This window comes from Zalophus californianus, chromosome 5, assembly GCF_009762305.2.
Source record: "Zalophus californianus isolate mZalCal1 chromosome 5, mZalCal1.pri.v2, whole genome shotgun sequence".
In the NCBI taxonomy this organism is placed as follows: Eukaryota; Metazoa; Chordata; class Mammalia; order Carnivora; family Otariidae; genus Zalophus; species Zalophus californianus.
Window position 1 is genome coordinate 10,219,124 of NC_045599.1, and position 27,236 is coordinate 10,246,359.

General features: G+C 42.5%; 1 protein-coding gene across 1 annotated transcript in view; it reads left to right on the top strand.

The window, feature by feature from the left end:
* The window catches only part of KCNN2 (potassium calcium-activated channel subfamily N member 2), a 142,993-nt gene that overhangs the window by 29,275 nt on the left and 86,482 nt on the right, over positions 1-27,236 (top strand). Inside the window, exon 3 of the mRNA XM_027605754.2 lies at positions 12,126-12,544. Within this exon, the coding sequence (XP_027461555.2) occupies positions 12,126-12,544 (419 nt within the window). The remainder of the gene's footprint in view (positions 1-12,125; positions 12,545-27,236) is intronic.

A 27,236-nucleotide genomic window follows, 5' to 3' on the forward strand; every position in this document is an offset into this window, starting at 1 on the left:
TTCAGTTTAGCCCGATGCCCCCATCCAAGGATGGGAACACTGGAAAGCATGAATTTGAGCTACAGGTTTTGTTTTTTTTTTTTTTTTTTTCAGTAATTCATGATGTGACCGTGACCAAGTCCTTTCAATTGTCTGTCCTTTAATTGGACTGTTATAAGGGCAAATGAGATAATAAATGTGTCTGGCTTTTAGCTAGCTTTTTAAGTGCTTAAAATAACTAAGGGGATGATAACACATTTTAGCCATGTAGCAATAATTACTATAATGCTTTAAATGAAAATATGTGGTTTTTATCATTTCGGATTAAGCTTTTCGAATCAGCAGAGTTGGTTCACATTCAGTTATTTCATGGCTTTAGGGCTTGCCCCGTTTATTTTACTTTGCTTAGGATTTATCCCCTACCAGCCCCCCAAATGATTTGAGGATACTTCTCAAAAGGTGTAGACAGTTAACATAAGCGTTGTTGATGAAAAATTCGTAAAAAAGTGACCATGGAGGAATTTTATTCCAGTTTCTCCTTTCCTCTAATTGGATGCTTATCCTTTCCAGTAGCTACAACCAAGTGATGTCAGTCTGCCCATCTCTTCTTACTCCACCTTTAGTTCATTAAGAGTACATTCATTCATCGGAGGCCAGCTGTGGACCCAGTACTGAAATTAATTATTATGAAGGCAACTAACCTTTGTTGAGCACTGTCCCATACTGTGAGAGAGATGCTCTGATTAGGAGCTTAGAAGGTTTAAGTCATTTTCCTGAGGTCACAGAACTGGTCAGAGGTGGAAAGTCACAAGGAACTTAGATCTGCCAGAATCTGGATCCTAGAGCCCAGGCTCCTCAGTCATTCACCTTAGTGTTTTCTCTGACCTCACTGTTGGGAGAACCCAAAGGGGAAAAATAATTTTCACTTTCTGGAGAAATTCAGGAATGATTTCTAGAATCAACTTACATAAATTCCCAGGTCATGTGAGAAAAATTCCCTGGTAATACATCAACATGTGTAAAATGCCCAAGTGGGGCTGTAGGAGGTGTGGACACAGTTGAGAGAAGCCATGTAAAAGGGAGTTAAGATTTTAAATAAGTTTTAAGAGCAGCAGGGCATGTAGATATGATAGATAACCTTACCTATGACTGGACCTCAGCAGACAGTTCTAGGATTTTGGTCTATAGGCCAAGCGCTTGGGTAAGTCAGAAGAGAGGAGAATTTCAGAAACCCTTAATTTGAGCAAATGACAAGGATTCTTTCCAAAATAGGTACAGTGGAAGTTTCTAGAACTCCTTTCAACACTGGCTTTGCTTTAATGTCCTTCCTTACCAAATTCCCTTCATCCTCTGTCATGAAAAAAAAATTTTCCCATTTTTTAAAAGATTTTATTTATTTATTTGACAGAGAGAGAGAACGTGAGAGAGGGAACACAAGCAGGGGGAGTGGGAGAGGGAGAAGCAGGCTTCCCGCTGAGCAGGGAGCCCGATGTGGGGTTCGATCCCTCATGACCTGAGCCGAAGGCAGACGCTTAATGACTGAGCCACCCAGGCACCCCAATTTTCCCATTTTTATATCACAAGTTAACATTTAATTCGTGTACTCCCCCCCCCCCGCCCCGCCCCCGCCCCTTGAAGGCTCATGGAATACTATTATTTATTCATGGGGTCACTTTTATTCGGGTCAGCAGAGTGGCTCTTGCCTCATTAATAACCATGCAAGGGTGACAGTATTTTAAATTTCTGTAGATGAACAAACCGATGTTTAGAGAGATTAAGTATCCTGCACACAACCATTTAGCTAGTAAGTGGTCAAGCCAGAAATGAAATCCAAGCTTCTCTGGCTCCAAAATATGTGTGTGTTTCCTATGAGTCACACTACATGATATTCTGAGCAGTTGGTTGATATTTAAAAGGCATGAACCAAAGCCACCCACCCAGAAATAACTGCACCACCCAATAGTTACTGTGCTGTAAATTCCAATAATTGAGATGCATCCCTTTTGAATTGTTTAACCTCTCTCTCCACGAACTGTTTTGGTTTAGGGGTATTCTTTATGTCTTACGGACCCTCACACAGCCCTTTAATGTGTATTTAGTTAAATATAGGCAGACTTTTGGCTGCTCAAATGGGAGAAGACCCCCCAGCTAACAGTGGCTCACACCACTAGGACGACTGATTGCTGGCTCAGTGGCTTAAGGTATCGGGCCTTGCATTACTGTGATGCTTTTGGCCTTTTTCTTATGGTTATAAGATGGCTGCTGCAGACCCAGGGCGTCCCCCTCTTGTTTGGGGCTGGGGGAAAGGAAGGAAGAGGGTATTGCCAGCCAGATGTTAATTCTATCCAAAAAAGCCAAGCCCACCTAATTAGTCCTCCAGCAACCTCTTGCTTCCGACTTGCGGTCAGAGCTGCATCACGTGACTACAAAAGAGTCTGGGAACGTGGGTATTTCTGTAATGGAGCTGGCAGAGGAGGAGAGGGATGGGAATGGCTTTGGGTCAGCCCACTGCCGGGCTGTCTGCAAAAAAACAAGATGTGTTCAACACAAGTACTTTCAGGGACAGCAAAGAACATTATCTCCATGGGACAAATGATGGAAAAAAGGTCCGTGAAGTTTAAATGACTTCCCAAGGTCATATAACAAGTTCGACTATCTGGACTCCGAGCCTTTGGTTTCCCGCATTCCAGGCAGGTGCGTCTGTCCACACTCTTTGCCCAGGGAGGAGGGAGCAGTTCAGGGAATATGATATTACTGCATTGGCTCTGAAATCCTCCTCCTTAGAGGCAGAAATCTCGGGACAGCATGAGTATGCAGGAGGCTCCAAAAGCCCGGACAGGCGACAGGCTTGGGGGCGAGAGAATTACAGGCTTTCTGCCCGGTTTGGCTCAGGACTGGACCTTGAACATGAATTCTGAACGTAGCTTTTCTGTTTCTGCCTCCTATACAGTTCTGGGCAGACGGTCTGGTAGGAATTTCAGCGAGGCCATTGAAAACACTTGTCTGGGGACGCCTGGGTGGCTCAGTTGGTTAAGCGTCTGCCTTCGGCTCAGGTCATGATCCCGGGGGTCCTGGATCGAGTCCCACGTCGGCTCCCTGCTCAGCGGGAAGCCTGCTTCTCCCTCTGCCTGCCACTTCTCCTGCTGTGCGCTGTCTCTGAAAAATAAATAAAATCTTAAAAAAAAAAAAACAAAAAACACTTCTCTCTTCCCTTCTTTGTCCTTTGACCTAATTTGGGATGGGCAATTGTGGTCTCATTTCTGTGTTGACTGAGTCCTGGCCACACTTTAATAAAGAGCCTCATTATTTGGCTTGTGTGCGTAGTGGCTTTTTCACGCACTGTTACACAAAAACTGGTTTCTCAGGAGATGGGGGGGGTGTGTCTTTTTCTGATGAACACATTTCCCTGCATTGTCTTTGGGACTATTATCCTGCAAGGATCCTAGAACTGGACTTGGAAGGTCACAGTCCTGAGTTTTATGAAGGATCCAGGTGACAAAGGAGGAAGGGACTGGACAGGCGGAATGTTCATTTCCATGAGGTAGCCTCCTCCCCTGATCTGTCCTCTGCTGGGGCTGTTTCCACGGGCACAGTAAACATTCGTTTGTAGTTCTCTTCCTCATCAAACACCGAGAGGCTTTTTAATCTTTGTCGCCACAGAATTTGACAAATAGAAGCATTAAATAACTGAACGGGAAAAAAGAGAGAGAGAGAGAGCTTGGTTTTATTGAATATTTGGTTTAAAGGTTAACCAAGAAAGCTTATTTATTTTTGTTCATGCTGCTGGAAACAGTTACATAATGTCGTGGTTCAAGGTTCTACTTAGCAAGCAGGATATTTTATTTTTTTAATTATTTTTTAAAGATTTTATTTATTTATTTGACAGAGAGAGTGAGAGAGCACAAGCGGGGGGAGCAGGAGAAGCAGAGGGAGAAGCAGGCTCCCCGCCGAGCAGGGAGCCCAACGCAGGACTTGATCTCAGGACCCTGGGATCACGACCTGAGCCAAAGGCCGATGCTTAACTGACTGAGCCACCCAGGTGCCCTGCAAGCAGGATATTTTAAATCTAAGTTGGATTCGGTGTGTTTGGTTCTGTAGGTTGGGGTTGTGGCTGTCAGCTACGACTTTCTAGTTGTGCAGTTTTCCACATGGAGACTGTTTGTTAGGATGCTTGTGAATGTCTCATGACCTGATTCATTCCCATTATTCCTTCCTCTCTTGTGTACCATTCATGATCCCTTGTTTTTATTAATTAACTTATGTTTATTTATTTACAAGGCTCTGAAATAGAAAAGCATTCAGAATAGGTTGTGGAATTAAAAGCGTCCCTTCCATTTCTGATCCTCAGCGACTTAGCTCACCTCCCTTAAGCCACATTTACCATTCTTTCTAGAATATTCTTTCAGAGCTGTTTTATGCACATAGAATTATATGTTCTCCCCCTTAACAAAACCTATACAAGTAGTAGCATAGAGTTGTGTTAGGTTTTAAACTCAGTTACTTCCTAGATCACTTTCTTCAATAGTATATAACAGTTTTCCTCATCGTGTGTGTATTTATTTATTTATTTATTTATTTATTAATTATTGGGAGCCCGATGCAGGACTCAATCCCAGGACTCTGGGGTCATGACCTGAGCCAAAGGCAGACGCGTAACCAACTGAGCCACCCAGGTGCCCCTCTCATCGTGTTTGAATGTCATACTATTCCCTTTTGTGGAAGTCCCTAATGGGTTGAACTCCTTCCCTTATTAGTGGACATTTAGATAGTTTCTAGTCTTTTGCTAAGAAACAAGCTATGTTGTAACAGATGATCCTATGTGTTCACAATCACACGTGCAAACATATCAATAGGACAAGCTTCACGCGAAGAAGTGGAATTAGCTGGTCAAAGAGCATGTACATTTCTGACCTGGTAACCTGTTCTCCGCAGGGGGCATGTGGGTGCATTCCCGCTCCCCCCCCCCCCCCCCCGCCTCCACTAGCATAGTGTGTTACAAAGCTGGTTGATCTTTTTACAACATGACAGATCAAAAAGTGGTATCTCATTTTCTTCCTAGGATTGAGGTTGAGCATCTTTTAAAAAAAAAATGGTTTAAGATACATTTTTAGTTTCTTTTCTATGACCTGCTGTTTATGGCCTTTATCCATTTTTTTCTGGTGGACTGCTTGTCTCTTAAGGATTTGTAGGAACTTACATATACCGGGGAAATGAGTCCTTTCTCTGAACAGTTGTGAACAGTTTCCCCACATGGTGTTGGTCTTTTTACTCTCTTTTACTGTAGGTTTGATCAGGTGCAGAAAACAGAAGTTTGATGTCTCCGTGTTTTGAGGCTCTGGGGTTTTTGTTAGTTAAAAGGCCTTCCTTTTTGTGAGCTTACAAAATAATTCTTAGGTAATTTTGTCAGTGGTTTCATTTTCTAAATCTTTCTAGTATCGGAAGCTTTCATCCACCTGGAGTTTACTTTTTCTTTTTTTTAAAAGATTTTATTTGTCAGAGAGAGAGAATGCACAAGTAGGGGGAGGGGCAGGCAGAGGGAGAAGTATGTTACCCGCTCAGCAAGGAGCCCCATGCGGGGCTTGATCCCAGGACCCTGGGATCATGACCTGAGCCGAAGGCAGATGCTTAACGACTGAGCCACCCAGGCATCCCTGGAGTTTTTCTTGATATATTTGGTATAAGGTACTGGTTCAACAATCAAATCATTTTTCCATAAACTGTATGACCCCCCCCCCCCCGATTTAATCGTCTGCCTTTATGGTCCTATAAAATTCTCAGTGTACTGGGTCAATTTTGGACTTTCTATTCTCTTCCTCTGGCTTCTCAGTTATTTTATATGCCAGCATCACATGGTTTTAATTATTATTTTATCTAGTAACCTATCAGAGCTGCTTCTCCCTTAGTCTTCCTTTTGGGAGTTTCCCTGGCTATTTTCTCTATGTTGACTTTCTTAACAAATCCATGACTGTAATTACTTTATTCAGTATCTGTTTTTTAAGCACCACTTTTGTGCTCAGCCCTGCCCTGGGTTCCTTACTAGAAAGGAAATACAGGATGTGCAAGACACTGTCTCAGACCAGACCGTAGAGCTTGTAACCTCACTGAGGGGGAAATGCACACGGAGAAGGCAGCTGGGGTTGCCGCATCTGAGCCCCTCGCTCTGGAGAGCCAGCTAAGCAGAGGTCCTCATGCCAGCAGGTGACCCGATCATGAGGCAGGCCCCTCTCACGGAGCTCCAGACCCTCTTCCTGCTAATGACCCTCACTGCCCAATTCATCTTGGAGGGTGGACTTCCAGTATAGTATGTTTTGGGTATCAGAGCAGTTGCATTGGGAAGTTGAAGCTTGTGGTGGGGTATTTTCTGGGGACACATTCTGTGTTATGCCTGCAGGTTCCTCTAGATCTCTGGTGAAGACCATTGACCATAGCTCTAGAAAGTAAACCCATTGAACTGTCATGCTTGCTCTCTGAAACCTTTCTTATTAATAGCCACGTGAAAAATGAATATAAAGGTGTTATAGTATCTATCATTGTGATTCCTCTAACTCCCCCACAATTGAGCTTAAAACTGACCATATAGATCATGATTCCGGGGTCCTGGGATCGAGCCCTGCATCAGACCCCCTGCTCAGCGGGGAGCCTGCTTCTCCCTCTCCCTGTGCCCTTCCCCCTGCTCATGCTCTCTCTCAAATAAATAAATAAAATCTTAAAAAAAAAAAAAACCTGTCATATATATTGATCATATGGACTAGAATGGGAATATTTTTGCAGGTGGATTTTAATACTTGACGTGGAATCAGTTGTTGAATAACTGCGATGTTGAGGATAGTTTTGCTTTCTATATAGAAATATTATTTTGCGGTTTTGATGGGCAGCCCTCACCCTTGGCCCCTGGCACCCTTGCCTGTCTTCCTACTTCACAGACTGCCTTGACCTTCCAGCTGCCTTCTGCATTTGGGGTTCTTCAGGACTTGGCCGTGTGTCCTGTCGTTTTCTTTGCACCTCCTCTGAGAACAGTACCTAAACAGCACTACCTTCCAAGTTCACTCCCGTAGTCCAGACTTTTCCTCTCAGTGACTTGCATATAGTGCTGCCTACTTGGTGTCAGCACTCCAATGACGGTGGCCAGCATAGAATCTGTTCTTTCCTCCCCCCCCCCCCCCCGCTCCCCCTGCCACCAGCCCACTGGCCCCAGGAAATGGCACGGCTATCCACTGTGTTTTTCAGAGTAGAAGCTCAGCCACCTAGGATTCTTTCCTTTCTTTTATCACTCCCACATTCAGCCCATCAGCAAGTTCTAGCAAGATCTGCAAACTCTATCTCTAGCACGCCCACTGTCTCCATTTCCATGGCAACCCCCACCTCCCGGTCCAGGTCATGGGGATACTAAGTACAACCAATCAGACGCAGTAGAACTTCCTCCCTTGTATCCTCCCTGTGTCCTCTGGTTTCCCTTACAGTAAGGATGAACCCTTAAAGCTATAAACCAGAGATCCTGCCATCCTTCTGCCTAATGCCCTTCAGTGGGCTCCCGCTGAGCCTGGACTGAAATCCAGTCTTGATTCCGTGGCCAACAATGTCCTGCATGTCTGATCCCGATTTGTCTCTTCAAATTCATCTCCTACCACTCTGCGTGGTGATCATTTAGTGTCAAACACCCTGGGTGTCCTTTTGTTTCCTTAAGCACACTAAGCCCTTGGAAGTCCACGGCCTCTCCACGTGCTATTTCCCCTGCCTAGAATGTTCTTCTCCTGGCTGTTTAGATGACTGGCTCTCCCACTTATCCAGGTCTCTCCTGAAATGGTACTTCTTCTCCACATGTCCTCCCTGATGCCCGCATCTGCCTTCCATCTCTTGCATGTTTCCTTCAGAGCAGTGTCCACAGACAGAATTACTTTATTAAATGGCTCCAAGTCTGCTTTCTTGACTTTGTCTTTCTTTCCTGGTGGAAAGTTCGCTCCATGCAGCCGATCCTCTGTCTGCTGCGAATCCTACCGGATGGCTGGTACAGAGCCCAGTGCCTGGCGCATAGTGAGTCTTGCTAAAAGATATTTAGCAAATGAAAGGAAAAACAAAAGAATAAGCAGCAGTTAAGGTCGGGGATTACGTGGAAAGGAGAAGAAAACGTTTTTTTTTTTTTTCCTTCACTCTAGTGTTGAAATAGGTACCGTGATAAAATGAAACCAAAATAAACTCATTTTAGGTGTCGATGAAGCCCCTTGGGGTAAAAAGCAACTTTGTGATAACAGATTTTTCTGGGGAAGTTACTGAAAAAGAATTGTTCTCTGGACTTCCTGTGGAATTGCAAAGTTATGTTGCTGTGTAATGGCTTAGCATTTAGTAAAACATGTTCTGCACACATTTGAGAAATGACGTAGATTGATTTCATTCGTATTATGCTTTAGTATTCCCCTCTTCCATGAGCATATTTAATTAGCCTTAGGGCCTACGAGGTGATTAGGATAGTCTGTATTAAATGAGAAGTAACAAGGCAGTTCATTTAACAAGCGTGGGTCCTGTCCTCAAGGAGCCTCGCTGACGAGTAGGGGTGATAATCTTCCGAAGAAGTCCTTACCCTCCTCTGTGATTTCAGTAAACATCATTAAGAGGCACATACAGGAATCATGAAACAAAGGAGAGAGAGTTTGCAGATTTGGCTTGAGCATGGACGATGTCCTGAAAAGAGGTGACTGTGGAGTTGAGTCTTAAAGGAATAAGAATTTGCTAGGTGGGAAGACTTTCCAGGCCAGGGGACAGACACATGGAAGCGCCATTGCAGTAGCATGTTCTAGAATCCATGCAACCAGAAGGAACAGGCACTGAGGTTAAAGAGACAGGCAAAACCAGATGGCAGCATGGGGGCCTTTAATGGTTTTAATCCTGACAGCCACCGGCTTTTATAATTCACATTTTACAAAGGTCATTAAAGGTTGGACGATAGCTTCCCATAGAAGACTCTGGTAGTGGAGATGGAAAGCATACAGGAGATCTCCCAAGAAAGTACAGAGACAGGGAAGAGTCAGAGATAGTCCCCAGGAGAGCAGCGGCACTTAGCTGGGGAGGAGGAAGGTGGATTTTTAAAGAAAGGGTTGGATCCTTCAAAGTGGCAGCAGATAAAAAAAAAAAAAAAAAAAAAAAAGAGCCATATGTCACACAAGCCAAGAGAAGAGATCTTTTTTAGGAGGGAAGGCGTGATTAATGTCAGGTAGATCAGGTAAAAAGTCAGATGGAAGGGCCAGATTTCATAATTAAGGTGTCTTTAGTGACCTTAACAAGAGTAGAGGTGGTGAGCTGGTGGGGGCAAAAGGCCACCTGGGCTTTTGTTGGGGGAATGAAAGAGACCTGGGAAAAGAATTATCACCTGCAGGGCAGAGCCAGCCGTGGGGATGCTTGTCCAGAGCAGGTGCTAGGGAGGCTGGCCGGGGGGGGGGGGGGGGGGGGGGGTGGGGGGGGGGGGGGGGGGGGGGGGGGGGGGGGGGGGGGGGGGGGGGTGGTCCCATGGGATGTGGAGGGTTCTGCTGAGCATGAAGGCACCAGCAGCTCCTGTCAAACTGTAGCAGCCTGGACATCGGATCCCTGGCTTGGAGGTTACCTGGGTGGGCCCAGCTGGAGGTGAAAGGGGGAGGCTGCTTAGAACATTGGGGAGGTCACAGGTGAAGTGATGTGCGTGAATGCTGAGGAGCAGCACCAACAGAGAGGCAGGTGCACTGTGAGTGATGGAGGGAGGGCCAGTCCTGGACAGATAGGAGACTCTTGGCGAGCAATCTCCGGGTTCTCCCTCTAACCTGGCATTTCTCCCCCGGTTACCTGGGAGGGTACCTTCCTGCTGCACTTATGCCGCTGTTGCCCAGAACAGTGCGGGGCAAGCCTGTCTTGGAATTACCCTCAGATTCTGTGGCTCAGCTTATGGCTCTCTGGAGTCTTGGGGTGGAGTTTTGGGGGCGGATTTGAATTTTTGCCAAGTCATCCAGAGCCAAGTTTGGTGAAGAAAGTAGACAATCAAGCTGGGTAATACCATTTTCAGTAGAAATGGAAATGCGGATTTAAATAACAGAACTGTTTTTCTTATGTGGCTTGTGCCAGGCCCTGACATCAGTTTCTAAAGAAAGCAGTGACAGCATCTTTGGAATGTATATAGCCTCTCAGAGTCACCCATTTGAGGGTGCATTCTTTTGGATGTAAACATCTTAAGAGATTTCAGGATCACATTCCTTTAGAGTTATACAGTACGCAGTAAACAGCCCCCGATACAAAGTCAAGCAGGCTCCTGACATTGTATCAGTACAGCCTTTCGGTATATGTTATAGAAATCCTTGATGCCAACGAGGTATTAGAAGTGGCGAGACTGAACAAGAATATTTCTATAGCCCACTTGGCCTGCTCTGTACTTGTGATCTGTTTCTTTACCAGAAACTGGAAAACCATCTTTCTTGTCTATTAGCATTTGGCCAACACTTTAAGGTCCCTAGATGAAAACGCACGATAGAAGGCATACCTCAACCCCTTATATCGCCAAATTGAACATCATCTGTTGAAACTTGGTATGTTTATGAGAGAATCTGCTGGGTTCTCCAGCTCCTTGAGGTACCAGAAAGAAGCGGTAAATTTTGCTGTCAAATTCCTGTCCATCGATGGCAGAGTTCGAATAGTAGTAGCCTGGGAAATAGCTATGCCCCGCAGAATAATTAACCTGGAATGGCAGTTGGTAGCCAAAATGGGAAGATCGCTTGCCTGACTCTAGAAGAGCAGAGTCCATGGGCTCCAACCTGGGAGCAGACCTGTTCTGCCCACCTCCGTTGAGATTCACTTACCTGAGAATGTACTGTTCTCGTTTGGGTGGCTCTCATCTCACGCTTTCTGCCTGAGTTGGCTACTTACCAAAACACAAAGAATATGTCATCTTTCTTGGGGGGGGGGGGAGGCGCCACTGGCATCCTGGCAGACTCCCAGAACTACAGCGTGGTTGGCACCCCTGGCTTCCTGGCTCTAAATGTCAGGAGCCCCCACAAGTCACTGTTGCAGTCAGAAATGTCACCGAACATTTCCAGATGCCTCTGGTTGTTTACGGACTCCCAGAGCCTGGTGGACTTGTTTACTGAGAAGCCAGGGAAGACAGGAAACTTTCTTTTCTGTCCCTTTTATTGTCTGCTTGCCTATCTATCTATCTGTCTATCTATCTATCTATCTATCTATTAATCATCTATTTGCACATCTGTCTCCTTTTTCTTTTTCTTTTTTTTTTTTCATTGTGTGAGGAATGACAGGAATTTTAAAAAAAGAAACTTTTTAATTTTTTTTAAAGATTTTATTTGACAGAGAGAGAGACACACAGCAAGAGAGGGAACACAAGCAGGGGGAGGGGGAGAGGGAGAAGCAGGCTTTCCGTGGAGCAGGGAGCCTCATGCAGGACTTGATCCCAGGACCCCGGGATCATGACCTGAGCCAAAAGCAGACGCCTAACGACTGAGCCACCCAGGCGCCTCAAAAAAGAATCTTTATTAAAGGAAGATTGAAAGCAAGTTCATAATCGAAGGGAAGGCTAAGGAAGGACAGAAGAAAAGAGAAGGTAGAGTCATAGATAGAGAAGCTGGAAGAAATGTTTCTGCCACCTTTGTGGTCCCTTGTGATTTTCTCCCCGAAGCCAATGAGATTTCCTGTTAAGAACACTCATGTGCAGTTGCATTATAGGCTATAACTGACCACAGAGGCACCGCAAATAGATTCCACTGAGAACGTGGTTAGAATTGAGGAAGGGTTTTAGATCCAGACGCTTGATGCGGAGAACAGATTGTTCCTAAGGCTAAGTCCATTGCGACTCCACCAACGCAGGGGGGGTGCATTACCGAAGGGCCCAAGCCCCTTCTCTTAAAATGATGTAACTTACCCGATCCTCCAGGAGCATCGACCCCAGAATAATTCCAGCTCCCGGACAGCAAGTGTCCAATTTCAATTTTTGCAAAACGAAGTTCTCCTTTTGTGCCGATACCATTTTCTCAAGATAGCGTACCTGGCTAGCATTTAAGTGTTACACCCTTCAGCTCGCCACGATCTCTAAAAGTCATGCGTTATGTATCTTTCGACTCTGCACTAACCCTTGTGGACCATTCATGCCATACTGAAGCTGACTTTCTACTTTATTTTTTCAGTTGTTCATGGTGGACAATGGAGCAGATGACTGGAGAATAGCCATGACTTATGAGCGTATTTTCTTCATCTGCTTGGAAATACTGGTGTGTGCTATCCATCCCATACCTGGGAATTACACGTTCACATGGACGGCCCGGCTTGCCTTCTCCTATGCCCCATCCACAACCACCGCCGATGTGGACATTATTTTGTCTATACCGATGTTCTTAAGACTCTATCTGATCGCCAGAGTCATGCTCTTACATAGCAAACTTTTCACCGATGCCTCCTCTAGAAGCATCGGAGCACTGAATAAGATAAACTTCAATACCCGTTTTGTTATGAAGACTCTAATGACTATCTGTCCAGGAACTGTGCTCTTGGTGTTTAGTATCTCATTATGGATAATTGCCGCATGGACCGTCCGAGCTTGTGAAAGGTAAGTTTGTTTCTTTTCCTGGGGACGTAATTTGGAAGTGGGAGGAAGAACACATTTTAGACCAGAGGCACACAGTGACTCACTCTTGAAAATGTTGGATTCTCTGGTGTTTTAAACGAGTCTGACAAAACTTGACTTCACATTTTTCTTACAGTAATGACTTGATGATGATGTACTTTTTCCCTTTTTTTTTTTTAGAGAGAGAGGATAACACGACGGGGTTGAGGGGAGAGGGGCAGAGGGAGCAAGAGAATCTTACGCAGGCTCCATGCCCAGCACGCAGCCCTACTGGGGGCTGATCTCACGACCCTGAGATCATGCCCTGAGTTGAAATCAAGAGTCAGACACTGAACCAATTGAGCCACCCAGGCGCCCTGATTATGCATTTTTCTTTCTGATTGGATCAGTTTTCTACAAAGGGCTGTTTTTATACTCTGTGTCAAAATTTGGAGACCTACAGATTTTATAGATTTCTGTCCGAAATGTCTGTTTAATGGTAACACTGGATCATTTTGGTGCCACACTGGTTATAGCGTCGATTATCGTTGAGACAGAAAGCCAGTGGAAACGATGTGATTCAGACTGTTGGAACTTTCGGGAATATTTCAGTGTGGTCTGTTGATCGTACTGCCTATTTAACACGGTGTTCATGTGATTACTGATAAGGAGTTTATAGGTATAATATTTGGTTTTTATTGAACTCAACAGTTAGAATGGTAAGTGTGGATTTGTTGTATTGTCTGAGGTGCTCTGGTGGTTTGGAGCTAGACACGCATCCTTAGAATTCAGGAACTGCCCAGTGAGTCTGAATTAATTAGTAATAGCATCACTGATATTAACCTTGCCATTTAACAAACAAAAAGAGATTTGTTATATAAATAAGAGGGACTCTATCATGAGGACTGAAACCTCATGTGACCTTGGTTAAGAATATCTAAGTTGAAATTAGCAATAGACAGGAACGATTTAGTAATTGTTAGAACTGTTAAATCTTAGGATGTTCTTTGTAGTGTCCAGATGTTTTTTAGTTTAGCTTTTGAAAATCGAAGGTATATACGTATACAGTTTAAGGAAGAAAAATATCTGTATGAGAATTGTTGCAAAAAAAGCAAACCTGCAATACCCCTTCCCCATTTTGATTTTTCAGAAGCAGTCACTCGACGATCTTTTAGTCAGTTTTTTTTGGTAATTGCTTTTCATATTTCTGAATGATATTGCTTATTTTGCTACCACTAGGTTTTTCATCTAGCTTTTTAGGAAAGTTGGGGTTTTAGTTTTCTTTCACACGTACATACCCCTTTCATGACTGTACCCCCCCAAAAGAGTAATTTCTATCTTCCCAGTAAGTTATGTTGACACCGATGATCTGCATTCTACGCTAACATCCTTATGACTATGTAAACTGCATTTGTGGTTGAACAGTGTGTAGTATCTTATTAGCATCTTGCTTTTTCTGCACATCTTTTTATTTTCCCTCATTTCCCCCATATTTAAATATTCTTTTGCTAGATTCATGTATATTGAGCAGTCTAGCAATTTCACCTTGAAAAACAATTCTTCTAACCTGCTTGCCCATCACATTGGGGATTTCCTTGGGCTTCTTTGTATGTTGGGTACCCTTTTTCTTGAACCCCGTTTCTCCCTCGTTTTCCACCTATCCTTCATTTTGGCAGAATTCATCTTCCAGTAGCTTTTAAGAAAAGGTAGCAGGTAAGAGAGAGCATATTTTGAGAGCTTGAGATATGGCCATTCTTCTTTCCCTACTTCTTTGATAACGGGGCTGGATATAAAACTCTAGATTGGAAATCACTTTTACTCAGAATATCGAAGCCTTTATTTTCCTCTGGCATCCAGGATCCAGCAGTCTGATACTGTCCTCAATTTTTTATGCTTTTTTTCTCCCCCACGGAAGCTTTTAGGATTGGTGTTCTACAGTTGCAACAGGATACATCTTGGCGTGACTCTATTTTAATCTAGAGTACTGGGAATATAATAAGCCTGTTCAATCCTGGAATGATTGTCCTTCAGTTCTTAGAAATTTTCTTGAATTATTTAATGATTTTTGTTCCTGTGTTCTGTTGTGTGGATATTGGCCCTCCTCTATTGGTTTTCTGATTTTCCTGTTTTCTTTCTTATTTTTTTCTGTTTCTGTTTTTGCTCTGTCTATGAAAGATAACCTCCATTTTATCTTTCTATTGGAATTTAGTTTCTTTTTAATATATATTAATTTCCAGTGTCTCATGCTTGATCCCCAAGTGCCCCTTTGAAAAAAAGTAGCATCATGCTTTTGTTCTTGGATACATTGTTTTATTTGTTCAGCGATGTTAATGATAATTTTTGAAAATTTTTCTCTTCGTATCTGTATTGTTTGCCCAAAGATTCATTTTTCTGTTGGTTTTGGCTTCTAGCTTTGCCCAAGTAGTTAGGTAACTTCAACTGTCTGCCCTTACTTGACAGTGCCATCCTCAAGAGATGAGTGAGTGGAACTTTCTTTGCATATCTAGAAGTTGTCAACTGTGGGCTTCACTACAGGGTCATTTGGGGTGTGGCGGGCAGAACACCAATTTTAGTATCTTTACGTATTTTCTGTTTTCTCTGAGCAATCTGACAGGCTCATGGGAAGTTGTTTCTCCTGTCCTCCCTTGAAGGTGCAAGCCCTAGGGGACAGCATACTGGGAATTGAAAGGTCAGAGAAGAGGTCTCAACCACTAATCTGCAAACCTTTATTTGTTTTCTGAGTCGTAACATTACCGGTAGCCTACTCCCTATGGTGCTTGATGCCCTCCGTCAACTCACTGACTTTGTGTTTTACCTCTCGGGACAATAAACTTCCAGGCTTCTCCCAGTTGGTAAAAGATACTACAAGTGACAAAGTAGAGAAGAGAATCTAGGTATCTAACTGCTTTTATGCAGTATCTGAACCCGTCCTCACCTTTAAGGCCGTGTCCTGATCTCCACTTGCGGAGATGCTGGTGCCAAGGATTTCCTGAGCCTTTAGACGGGATGGGTTGGTTCTCAGTGCCGATATGCTTTCCTTGTGATTTTTTTTTTTACCAATCCCAGTCTAGAATTCTCCTTTCACGAGTCAGGTAAGTCAGTGATCACATGTCAGTTGGCTTTTCAGCTCCCGTCAGACTGTCTTGTCACTCATTCTTGCTGTCCTCATGGGTCTGTGCTTTTTGGGGTTTCTTTGTTTTACAGTTACTTATAGTCATTTTAATGGGGTTCAGGGAGGGAGCCAAGGTCTGCATGTTTGTTGAGTCTATCTATTTTACAAGAAATTCTGGAGTGATTAGTTTTTAGGATCAAGTATCTGAATCTTTTTTAGACCTTCTCTTATTAAGTACGGTGTTTGAAGGATTAAAGTTTTCTTTTTAAACGAAACCTAGACTCCTTATGGTATTGCTTTATTTGCTAGCAGTCATGGTATTTAGAGGCTTATGGTATTTCCTGGAGCAGATGTACCTATAAAATTTGAAGAGTAAGTATGAAAAACTTTAGCTGATAAACCCATTTAGTTTATGAAAATTGCTCTTAGTTGAAAGTTATACATAACACCATACCACTGGGGGTAAAGGCACAGTTGAATGGTACGTACATCTGTATGAGTGGTCCCCAGCATATCTGCTCCCCAAGGGCCCAGGAAATAAATGGCCTCAAAACTGTGCACATGCCATATATTTTCTTTTCAAAAATGGTCCATCTTAACTGTTTGAACCCATCTTCACCAGATTCAGAACGCCTCAGGCAAATGATGCCACATCTTCCTAGGAGCCCAAAGTATGTGTGTTTTTTTAACAGGCTGAGATTGTGAGGTGACAGACCAGTCCTGGGTTCATATAAAAAGACACTAGAACCTGAAAATTGCCCATTTCATATGAAGACTGAGAGTCTGTAGCCAGCAGTTACATAACAGGAACACACTGTGGCGTGTTGGGGAAGGGAGGGAGACCAGACTCTGGACTGGGATGCTGGGATCTCGTCCCACTCGTGCAGCGGAGGGGCTGCGTGATGACCTCAGGCCAACCAGCTCACTTCTTTTTGTCTTAATTTCTTCACTGCAAACTAAATGGGTTGATAAGCTTTCCTCTTCCAAAGATAACATTTCCTAATTGTACAAGTGTGTAAAAGAAAATAAAATCACTAACCAGCGTTGTGATAGTAGATTTTCCACAGTTTGTTCCTCGTTTGACTTCCCATTTTGCTGCACAAAATCTCCAGATTGTGACTTGTAAGATACAAAGATAAAAAAAGAAATTAGCTTCTTTTTTACAAAGTTTGATATGAGGTCGTTTGCATCTTACATTTCCTTAAATGTTTTCCTTCCTTCCTTTCTTCCTCCCTCCCCCTCCCTCCCTCCCTCTTTTCCTTCCCTCCCTCCCTCCCTTCCTCCTTCCTTCTTCCTGTTGTGAATTTGCAGTACTTCGTACAACACACAGCTCTCCTATTTCTTTGGTTTGGAATTTGGATTTGAATGAACCCCACCAGGTCCATCTTTGATCTACCCAAGTATCCTCTCCATATTAAAGGGAGAGTCACACCTGATAGAAATCCTCCTCTTAGTTAATTAGAACAAGTCTAAGAATATTTTTAAAAAGAAAAAGGTTTTAGGGCGCCTTTGTGGCTCAGTTGGTTAAGCAGCCGACTCTTGATTTCAGCTAGAGTCCCGATCTCAGGGTGCTGGGATCAAGCCCCATTGGGCCCCACACCAGCTTCGAGTCTGCTTGAGAATATTCTCTCTCCCTCTGCCCCTCCCCCCACCCAGGTGTGCGCACGCTTGCTCGCTTGCCCTCTGAAATAAATTAGGTAAAACTTTTTAAAAATGTTTAAAAGGAGAGAGCTTTTGAGAGAAAGAGAGAAGCACATGCCTCTCTGGAGAAGTTTGTTTTGCAGACCTATCCCTCTCCTTCCACTGAGCACAGCACATCTAGAGGTTTCTGGGAAATGTTCTGTACTAAGGAGGAGGACATCCTGTAGGAGGCATCTCTTCCTGGCGGTGTTACTTTCCCTGACAGATCATGTATCTCTGATTTACCTATAAGGAATAAAAACTCCCTTTTTCTTTTATTTCTCTCCCCCCCCCTTTCCAGTGTCCCCTCTGTCACCTTCTCCCTACCCCCCCCGCCTTCCGTGAAAGGTAGGAAGAAGCTGAGTGGCAAGTAGCTGGCATTATGCCTGGAGCCTACGTTTGTCGGGAGGAGCCTGCCCCAGACCATGTCCCCTTCTCTCTCTGGTTTCATTTTGCTTTATGTTGAGGTGGATATGAAGCCTGGAAAGAACATTTGCTTCTAAAACAACCCGGAAAGTGTGACCTAGTGCTGCTCAAGTGATTTCTTGTTCATGCAGACTCAGGTCTGGGCATTGAATCAGATGTGTCAGGAGAATCTTCAGGAACATTTTTGTCCTCCAGGAAGTCTGAACCCCATATCTTGGGGTCCTGAAAACTGGGCATTATCTATCTTGTACTTTTTGAGGCTTCACTGTTTTTGTAAAGAGCATAAGTGAGTGTTCAATCTGAAGTGCGCTTCACCAGATACTGTTGTGTTTTTTTTTTTAAGATTTTATTTATTTATTTGAGAGGGAGAATGAGAGACAGAGAGAGCGTGAGAGGGGGTAGGGTCAGAGGGAGAAGCAGACTCCCCACTGAGCAGGGAGCCCGATGCAGGGCTTGATCCTAGGACCCCAGGATCATGACCTGTGCCGAAGGCAGTCACTTAACCAACTGAGCCACCCAGGCACCCACCGGACATTGTTTTTGAGGAAACTGTTTTGCCAGGCGTAGGACCGGATACTGTGGGCCAGTGCTGTGTTACGTGAGGGAAAGCATTTTGCTCCGTATTGTTTTTTCTTTTTTCCCTGTAAGGGTTCCCAGAAGATTTACTATGGGCATGTGCTTTGGGTATATCCAAGAGAGAAAAGGAGCATTGACTTGACCACGTCTTCTGGGAACCAGAGTTGGCCCTTGTCAATAACTGAAGTTTCAGAGATGGAAAGGCTTTTTTTTTTTTTTTTTAAGGTAAACTGTTATTTTGTAGTTTTGTCTTGTTTTGTTTTTTGTTTTTAATTTTGTTTAATTATGTTAGCTTTCTGCACACTATTCTCTTCCTGATTGCTGCAGGTTTTATCATGTGGGGGAGGGGGCCGAGTTTGGAATGGACAGAAAGAAGGGGTAAGAATGGGGAGCGTTACCACAGAGAGAAGCAGACATGAACAATCTGATAATGTAATGATGCTCGGTGCGGTTTGTCACCGGAAAAGATTCATTTAGTTAAGACATTTGTGGCCAAATAAAATTCACTGTTCTTTTTTTTTTTTTTTTTACAATTTTATTTATTTACTTATTTGAGAGAGAGCACACCCACGCTCGCATGAGTGGGGAGAGGAGCAGAGGGAGAAGGAAAGAATCTCAAGCAGACTCTGTGCTGAGCATAGAGCCTAACACAGGGCTTGATCTCAGGACCCTGAAATCATCACCTGAGCTGAAGCCGAGTAGGGCACTTAACTGAGTGAGCCACCCAGGCGACCCTAAATTCACCCTTCTTCTTTACCTTATTGCTTCATCTCCAGGAGTGTTTAAGTATGAATTAACTAGTATGCATTTGTTAAGTGGGAAAGGTTTCTCTCAGTGGCTTTAGAATGGTTTGTTCTTTTCCCAGGTGGGAAAATTGGAGAATTGAACAAGGGAACTTGTTTTGTAGAGCTTCTCATGAGCTAAGCTGTATTTTAGATGGGTTAAAAATAAATTCTTCAAAACTCATAGGTAAAGAAAGGTAGTAAGTATTTATTATATAACAAAAATATTTAACACATAATAATATATAAACAGGTAAATGAGTATTTTTCAAATTATCAAAGACAACTGAGGAATGGAGTTTCAGCTGTGTTTAGAATCTATTATTCTGTCTTAAAAGTATGTTTTACGTCTTCCATTAATCAAGTTAGACTTTTCTTTTTTCTTAATTAATTAATTTTTAAAAATACTTTTAAAAACCTGTCACTGATAGTCTCCTACATTGCATTTGTTTTAATTGCCCGAAAGATGATTTCCAAAATGCGGCTGAAACTTTATTATAGCAGTATATTGTGGAATATTACTGCCAAGTCATGTGCCATAAAACCGTATCCCACATAAAACTTTATATACAATAGCTGCTTTTAACACAAGGATTGGTGATATCGTCCAACATCAGTATTAACCAAAGAGTCGATCAGGAAAGTGCTTGCAGGATGGGAACGGCCCATTTTGTAACTACACGTGTTTCCAAACTTTTAGCACCAGTTCATAGAGGGTATATGATTTGGGGTTCTGCTTCCCATTGCATATGGGCCCTGAATACCAGTCATTTTTCTACCTACTAAGATAACGTGAACATACCGTTCTTCCTGCGTGGTCATTGTTGACATCTAGGAAATTAAATCAGCATTGTGGTGTTTACTTTTTTGTGACCAAACGTGAATCTGCTATTCTAAGCTCAGACATTCCTGACTTCCTCTTCATAGAGCATGATTTTGAATAAAACCATTTCAGGTTTCAATAGGTGATAAACGATTTAGAATGCTTAAATGGTCTGGATTCTAATTTTCACGTTTCTCATTTCAAAAGAGTTTTAGTTTGCTTTGATATTTTTTCTCTGAGAAGCCAGTTTTTCGAGGAGGAAGGGATAGATGGCATCTGAGAGCCTCACTTCTATTTATTTCTAAAAATTATTTACATAGCATCACACACAGCAGAGTATGAAATGAGGAGGCTACGTTTTCAAACTCTAGCTTGCTTTCTTGACCTGCTGTCCATGATTCTATTTTATATTTTTAGGAGACTCTCTGAGAAGTCTGTGCGTGTTCAGGCCCTGACCATCAGAGATGCCTTATTTCCTGCTGATTTCCTTAAATCGGAAGCATGTGACTTGGGATCAAGTTTCTTCAGTAGTTGTCAAAGTAGTCATAAAATATCCATGGGCCGTGCTGGGGAAGCATCCTCCTGCACCTTGACTGATCACGGTGTACTGGATAATTAGATTATTTCTTACCACTTAAAGTTTCAGCTGTTGCTAAGTAAACTCTAAGCATTTCATCAATGGATTTGTAATTTGTGGTTCATGGTAATGTAATACTTTGTAAACTTAGACTTCCAGAGTCTGATTCACATGGACGGATATAGCCTTTTTTAGACTCAGAAATGAGTCACAACTTTAAAATGGGCCCTTTCAAGTTATAAAAGTCAGCGGTTTGAAAGCATTCATCATGCATCTGTGACTTGGAAAGCATCAAGCCTCGGTATAGTGTTTGCCAAATAAATTGGTCATTAAAGTCTTATGGAAAAAAAGCCAGTACTTTGTCCAGCTCAGTTTTCTCTTCATGCCTCCATAGATATGATTTGGTATTCTGTTTTTGGTTTGGGGTGTGGTTTTTTTTTGGGGTCTACCTCCTGAGAGAACGATGAGAATTAATATTTGTTGGCAAGATGCTTTGAGATCCTGGTTTGAGGAGTGCAGTTGGAAAAACCAGCACTGATTATATTCAAAACAACAACAACAACAACAAACCCACAAAAACCCAACAACAAAACACCAAACAAAAATCATGAAGCCAAAAACCGCTCAGAAATCCAATCTCGCTGATCTTATAGTGAACTCATTATAGTCTTTCCCATCCTGACATCGATGCTGAGGTGCAGATTTTATGGAATACGGGTCCTGATTGTCTCCTAACTGGTGTGTATGCGATCCTGTGCAGCTTTCTTATGCACTTGAGCTTCAGAATCACTCTGCCAGATAAAAAGAAAAAACATAGAGTCAAAACGTAGATGCCCTGACATTCACACTATTTTGTCTTTTTTTTTTAAAGACTTTATTTTTTATTTTTTTTAAAGATTTATTTATTTGAGAGAGCGAGAAAGAGAGAGAGTACATGAGAGGGGGGAGAGTCAGAGGGAGAAGCAGGCTCCTCACTGAGCAGGGAGCCTGATGCGGGACTCGATCCCGGGCTTCCGGGATCATGACCTGAGCCGAAGGCAGTTGCTTAACCAACTGAGCCACCCAGGCGCCCCACACTATTTTGTCTTTAAGAAAATTAATACATTTCTTAGACATACATGAGGCTCGATTGGAGAAAATTCAGCTTTTCCCCACTTGCCTGCAGGATTTTGTACGTTCTTTTATTCTTTTTGAAATTTATATCCTTTATTTTTAATGTGATCATACAGCAAAATAGCATAAAAATAACAAAATAAATTTGAGACAAGAAAAGTGCCTTTACGTGCAATAGAATGTACACATTTTGAGCATTTTCAGGGCTTGGACAAATCGGCCTTCTATACTAACATTAAACTTTTATAACCTTTGTACCTATTCATGGGCTTGCTTCATGTTATGACTACTCAATTTAGGGAATGAACGGGGTTTTAGAATTGTATCCCAGAGCTGGTGTTGGGGTTAAAAAGCATCTGCTGCTGATCAGGCAGGGTGCTTGGCTGGACTCCCTGGGAAGGACTGGATGAATTGTTTCTCTGGTGATTGCCAGCCAGGTAGAGCAGTATCTAGTCTTAACAGTGCTTCCTGATGCCCCGTGGAGGGGAATGGCAGTCCTTGAACTCTCCCACTCTGCCAGATCCAGTCCGGTTTTGTCCCTGATTCAAAAGCCCACGGATTAGTAAATAGTCTGATCACTGCCAAATTCCTAGGGAAATTGGAAAAGGCCCAGGCTTCAGAGACTTTAACTTAGCATGGTGGTGAAGTCAAAGCCATTTTGAGAACATGGTCATTAGTTAATAAACGCTTGATGAATAAAATAAAGGAATTAAAGGAAAAAACCTCATGCAGAGTTTTGCCATAATTTTTGGATAATGTGTAAGAGGATTTTTTTTTTTTTGGTCATTCTTCCATTTTTTTTAAACAACTTGATTGAGGTATAACTTATATACCTATTTTAAGCATATAATTTAAGCATATATCTCAATCATTTCCTAGTAAATGTCGAGAACTATACAACCATCACCTCTGTTTTTTTTTTTTTTAAGATTTTATTTATTTACTTGAGAGCATGAGTAGAGGGATAGGGAGAAGCAGATTCCTTGCTGAGCAGGGAGCCCCATGTGGGGCTTGACTCGATCCCAGGACCTGGAGATCATGACCTGAACCAAAGTCAGAAGCTTAACTGACTGTGCCACCTAGGCACCCCAACCTCTGTTGCGTTTTTATTTTTTTTATTTATTGAGAGAGAGAGAGAGAATGGTAGAGAGAGAGCATGAGAGGGAAGAAGGTCAGAGGGAGAGTCAGGCTCCCTGCTCAGCAGGGAGTCTGATGCGGGACTCGATCCTGGGACTCCAGGATCATGACCTGAGCCGAAGGCAGTCGCTTAACCAACTGAGCCACCCAGGCGCCCTCTGTTGCGATTTTAAAGCTTCACCACCCCCCAAAAGATCCCTTGTTCCCATTTGCATGAAGTCCCTGCACCCTCCAGTCCCAGGAGACCACCAATATGTTGTCTGTCTCCATAGATTTGCTCTTCTGAGCATTCTGTAGAAATGGAATCAGATGATATATAGTTTTTTCTTTTACCTTGCTCAAAGATTTTGATATTCATTCCCGTCGTCTCATCTAGTTTGCTCCTTTTTATTGACAAATAGTATTCCGTTATAAGGATATGCCACAGTTTGTTCCCTCATTCACCAGTTGATACACATTTAGAAGGTTTCCTGTTTGGGGGCGGTTATGAATAGAACCGCTGTGAACTTTTGCACAGACGTCTCTGTAGAAACAGGTTTTGGTTTTCTTGGGTAGACATCTAGGAGTGGCCCACACTATCTTATATTCTTCCCAGAAACTAAGCATCTGTGAGGGTTCCTCTTTTATTACACAGCACTGACAACACGGTCATATACACATACACACATATATACACAAACATATTTATTGATATAATCTTAGTACCATTCTAGTGAGTGCACAGTGGTACCTTATTTTGGTTATAACTTGCAATTGTCCAGTGGCCAATGATGGTGAACACCTGTCATGTGATCATTAGCCATTTGTGTATCTTCTTTGGCAAAATGTCCATTTAAAGTGTTTGCCCATTTTCACACTGGGTCATTTATCTTACTCTATCCTAAGAGTTTTTTCTCTATTCCGATTACCAGGCTTTTCTCAGATGCATGATTTGCAAATATTTTCTGTGGCTTGTCTTTGTGTTTTCGTTTGTTTTTTTGAACACCATGTTTTCTGAAGCCACGAATACTTGCCTTTCTCAAAAGGAGTCTTGCTTTACCGCCCAAGCCAGGGAAAAAACCAGCTACACATACCCAGGGGGCTGTGATGAACTCTTTGAAGAGACTTGACTCCCTTGTTAAGTTTTTCTGCTTCCTATGCTTTTCCTTGCTGTCTTTTGCTACCCTGAAGTCTTGCGTTTCTAGTGTCTGCTATTTTGCTAGTTACAAGAAATAGAGGAAGGAGCGAGGGAGGTTAACCTGAGTTAAAAAATATCTGTCCAGGTCTTGCATCGCCGTGATGATGGTAGTCACTGTGAACAGTGAAGTCCAGAGAGTTTCTGTCACTTTAATACTTAGGGTGAAGATGTTCCTTGACTCGCACCTAATGGGGATATTTAGAATTCTTTTCTTTTCCTCCCCGTTAAGGCAGTAATTTGTTTTAAACAATCTACAGGTATCTTCATGACCAAGGGCAAACGTTTGTAACAGGTGTGACCCCATTTTAGGGAATTAGCTAAAGATTGTTAAAAACCAAGCCCCTTCCCCCACTCTGTGTGACCTCACTGGATTTTATGACAGTCCAGTGTCATCTCTTTGGAAGAGTGATGCTCTAGCCATGGGCTGCCTGACCAGATGCCCATTGCTTGATTATTCTTCATAGCATGCTTTGTATCACAGTGACGGGATATCATAGTCCAACTCACAGGGAAGTAGCAATTGATATCTGACATTTAGTTTTCCACAATGGCTCAGGGGCCAAGAGATTTTTGAGTAGCCACTCCTAATATCTATTGCTTGTCATAGATTTAATATTCTAAAAGCTTTCTGCATTACATAAAGAGTACCATTTTAGCTTACAGAATTGTATTGAATAGTCTAACAGAAGAAGATGCAACTTAAAAATAAATTTTTGCAGACTTTGTGATATCTGGTGTCGGGGCTTTAGAACCTCTTCAGAAACCTCCATGTAAGAATCATGGTCTGGTCTGTAAATAGGAAAGCCACAACGTAAGGCACAAAGTATTCAGATCAAGTTGGGTTGGAAGAAAATATCTTTTGCCAGCAATCAGAGTGAAAAGTTAAATTTACTAACTTTCTTGATTTAAATAAATGGTTCCCAGTATTTCATGTGATTGGGCGTTTCAGTGATCGTAAGCTCTCTGTTTTGAACAAAACCAAAGCTATGTTAGACATCTATGGAAAATTATCCTGAATCTCCGCTTATTATTCTTTTGGGGTAAGTTTATGCTTTTGTCCCGGAAGGCATGACAAAATGAAGCATCCAATACAGAAAGATAAGCTTTGGTCCATAATTTTAATCTGGCTTCGTGGTGGCCAGCTCTTAGAAATCTGGCTGGCTGTGTGTCTTTTCTGAAAAGGGATGAGTATTCTTAGATTTACTACTGTTATTTTTCTAGTCCACCTACTGTGCCTTCTAGTGGTCAGTAAGATGTTTTTGCTTTGGTTCTTTAAATAGGTTCTAAGAAGCTCGGGGTGTCGCTGTGAAGTGAGAGGTCTCTCTGTCAGGTTTTGTATTCCTCCTTAAAGATTCTTCATTTTTTATGGACTGATAGCTTTTATTTCTCTTCTCATCTATCATTCACCCTCTGTGTCCTCTGGATTCCTGTTCTTTCCTACCAAGGTCATTGGCACAGCTAGTGATGGGCCAGGTGTTTGGGGTAGGTGTGTGGTTGTATGGTAAAAGGGATGAAGGTACCATGATAGGCAGGTTCGATGTGGTCTTGAAGAAGAACCGGGAAGACTTTTGTAGTCATTAGTCACTAGCGTAATATGCTCAAAACTTTCATCTGATCCTGGTTAGGTGAGGGGATGGGTTTTCTCTCCAATGTCAAGGTGTTCTTTGAGTGCCTATGGTATTCTCCACCCTTTACAGATGAGGGTACAAAAGCCCTGCTTAAACCAGACTCCACAAGGATAAAGACCATGTCTAGTAACATCTTGATCCTGGTGGCCCAGATCTTTTTTTTTTTTTTTTAAAGATTTTATTTATTTGAGAGAGAGAGAGAGAGAGAGAGAGAGAGGCAGACTTCCCCACTGAGCAGAGACCCCGATGCAGCACTTGATCCCAGGACCCCGGGATCATGACCTGAGCCGAAGGCAGACGCTTAAAACTGACTGAACCACCGGAGGCGCCCCTCTTGTGAGATCTTATGAGTCTTCTAGTCCTGTCAGGTCAAGAATAATGATGACTACCACAGCTCCGTGAGGACTTGTGAGGTAAACGTTTTGCACAGATGTGTGCCCATCAGTCAGAACAACAGAGGGCTGATGAGAAATGTTTCATGAGTGACTTCATGTATTAAGTTTAACCCTACGAGCGACATAATACTTCCAATGGGAATAATGTATGTTAAATGTGGAAAAAATGCTTATGTCTTGATTTTATTATCTTCCAGAAATGGGTTCATTTGAAAGCAATTAGAGTTTTACTATTTAGTAAGTTAACAAAGTTTAATGAGGAGCTCTGTGTTAATTTAAAATTTCTTTGAAGCAGGGGCAAAAATAGCACTTGCTGAATTTTTTTTCTCTTAGTTAATATTGGTCGGTAACGTTTCATATGTTTCAGGTGTGCAAAAGTCTAGTTACCATTTTTCACCATACAGTTGACCCCCTTCACCCATTTTGCCCACCCCACAACTCCCTTCCTCTCTGGTAACTGTCAGTCTGTCTCTGTGTTTATGAGTTTGTTTTTGTATTATTTTGTTTTATTTATTTCTGTTTTTTTTCAAGATTCCACATATTAGTGAAGTCATATCGTATTTGTCTTTCTCCATTACTTAGCATAATACCCTCAAGGTCCATCCATGTTGTTGTAAATGGCAAGATTTCATTCTTGTTTATGGCTGAGTAATATTCCATTGCACATAAGTACCACACCTTCTTTATCCATTCATCTGTTGATGAATACTTAGGTTGTTTTCATATCTTGGCTATTTTAAATAATGCTGCAGTGAACATAGGGGTGCATATATCTTTTCAAATTAGTGTTTTCATGTTCTTCAAATAAAGACCCCGAAGTGGGATGGCTGCATCATATGGTAGATCTATTCTTAATTTTTTGAGGATTCTCCATATCGTTTTCCAGAATGGCTGCACCAATTTACATTCCTGCCAACAGTGCGTGGGGGTTCCCTTTATTCCATGTGCTCTCCAACACTTATTTCTTCTCTTTTTGATGCTAGCCACTCTGATGGTGGGAAGTGATATTTCATTGTGGTTTTGATTAGCAGTCCCCTAATGATTAGTGAGGTTGAACACCTTTTCATGTGCCTGTTGACCATCTGTTTGTCTTATTTGGAAAAATGTCTACAGATCCTCTGCCCACTTTTTAATCGTTTTTTTTTTTTAATTATTGAGTTGTAGGAGTTCTTCATCTATTTTGGATATTAATCTTTTCTTGGATATGTGATTTATAAGTATCTTGTCCTGTTCAGTAGGATGCCTTCTCATCTTAATGATAGTTTCCTC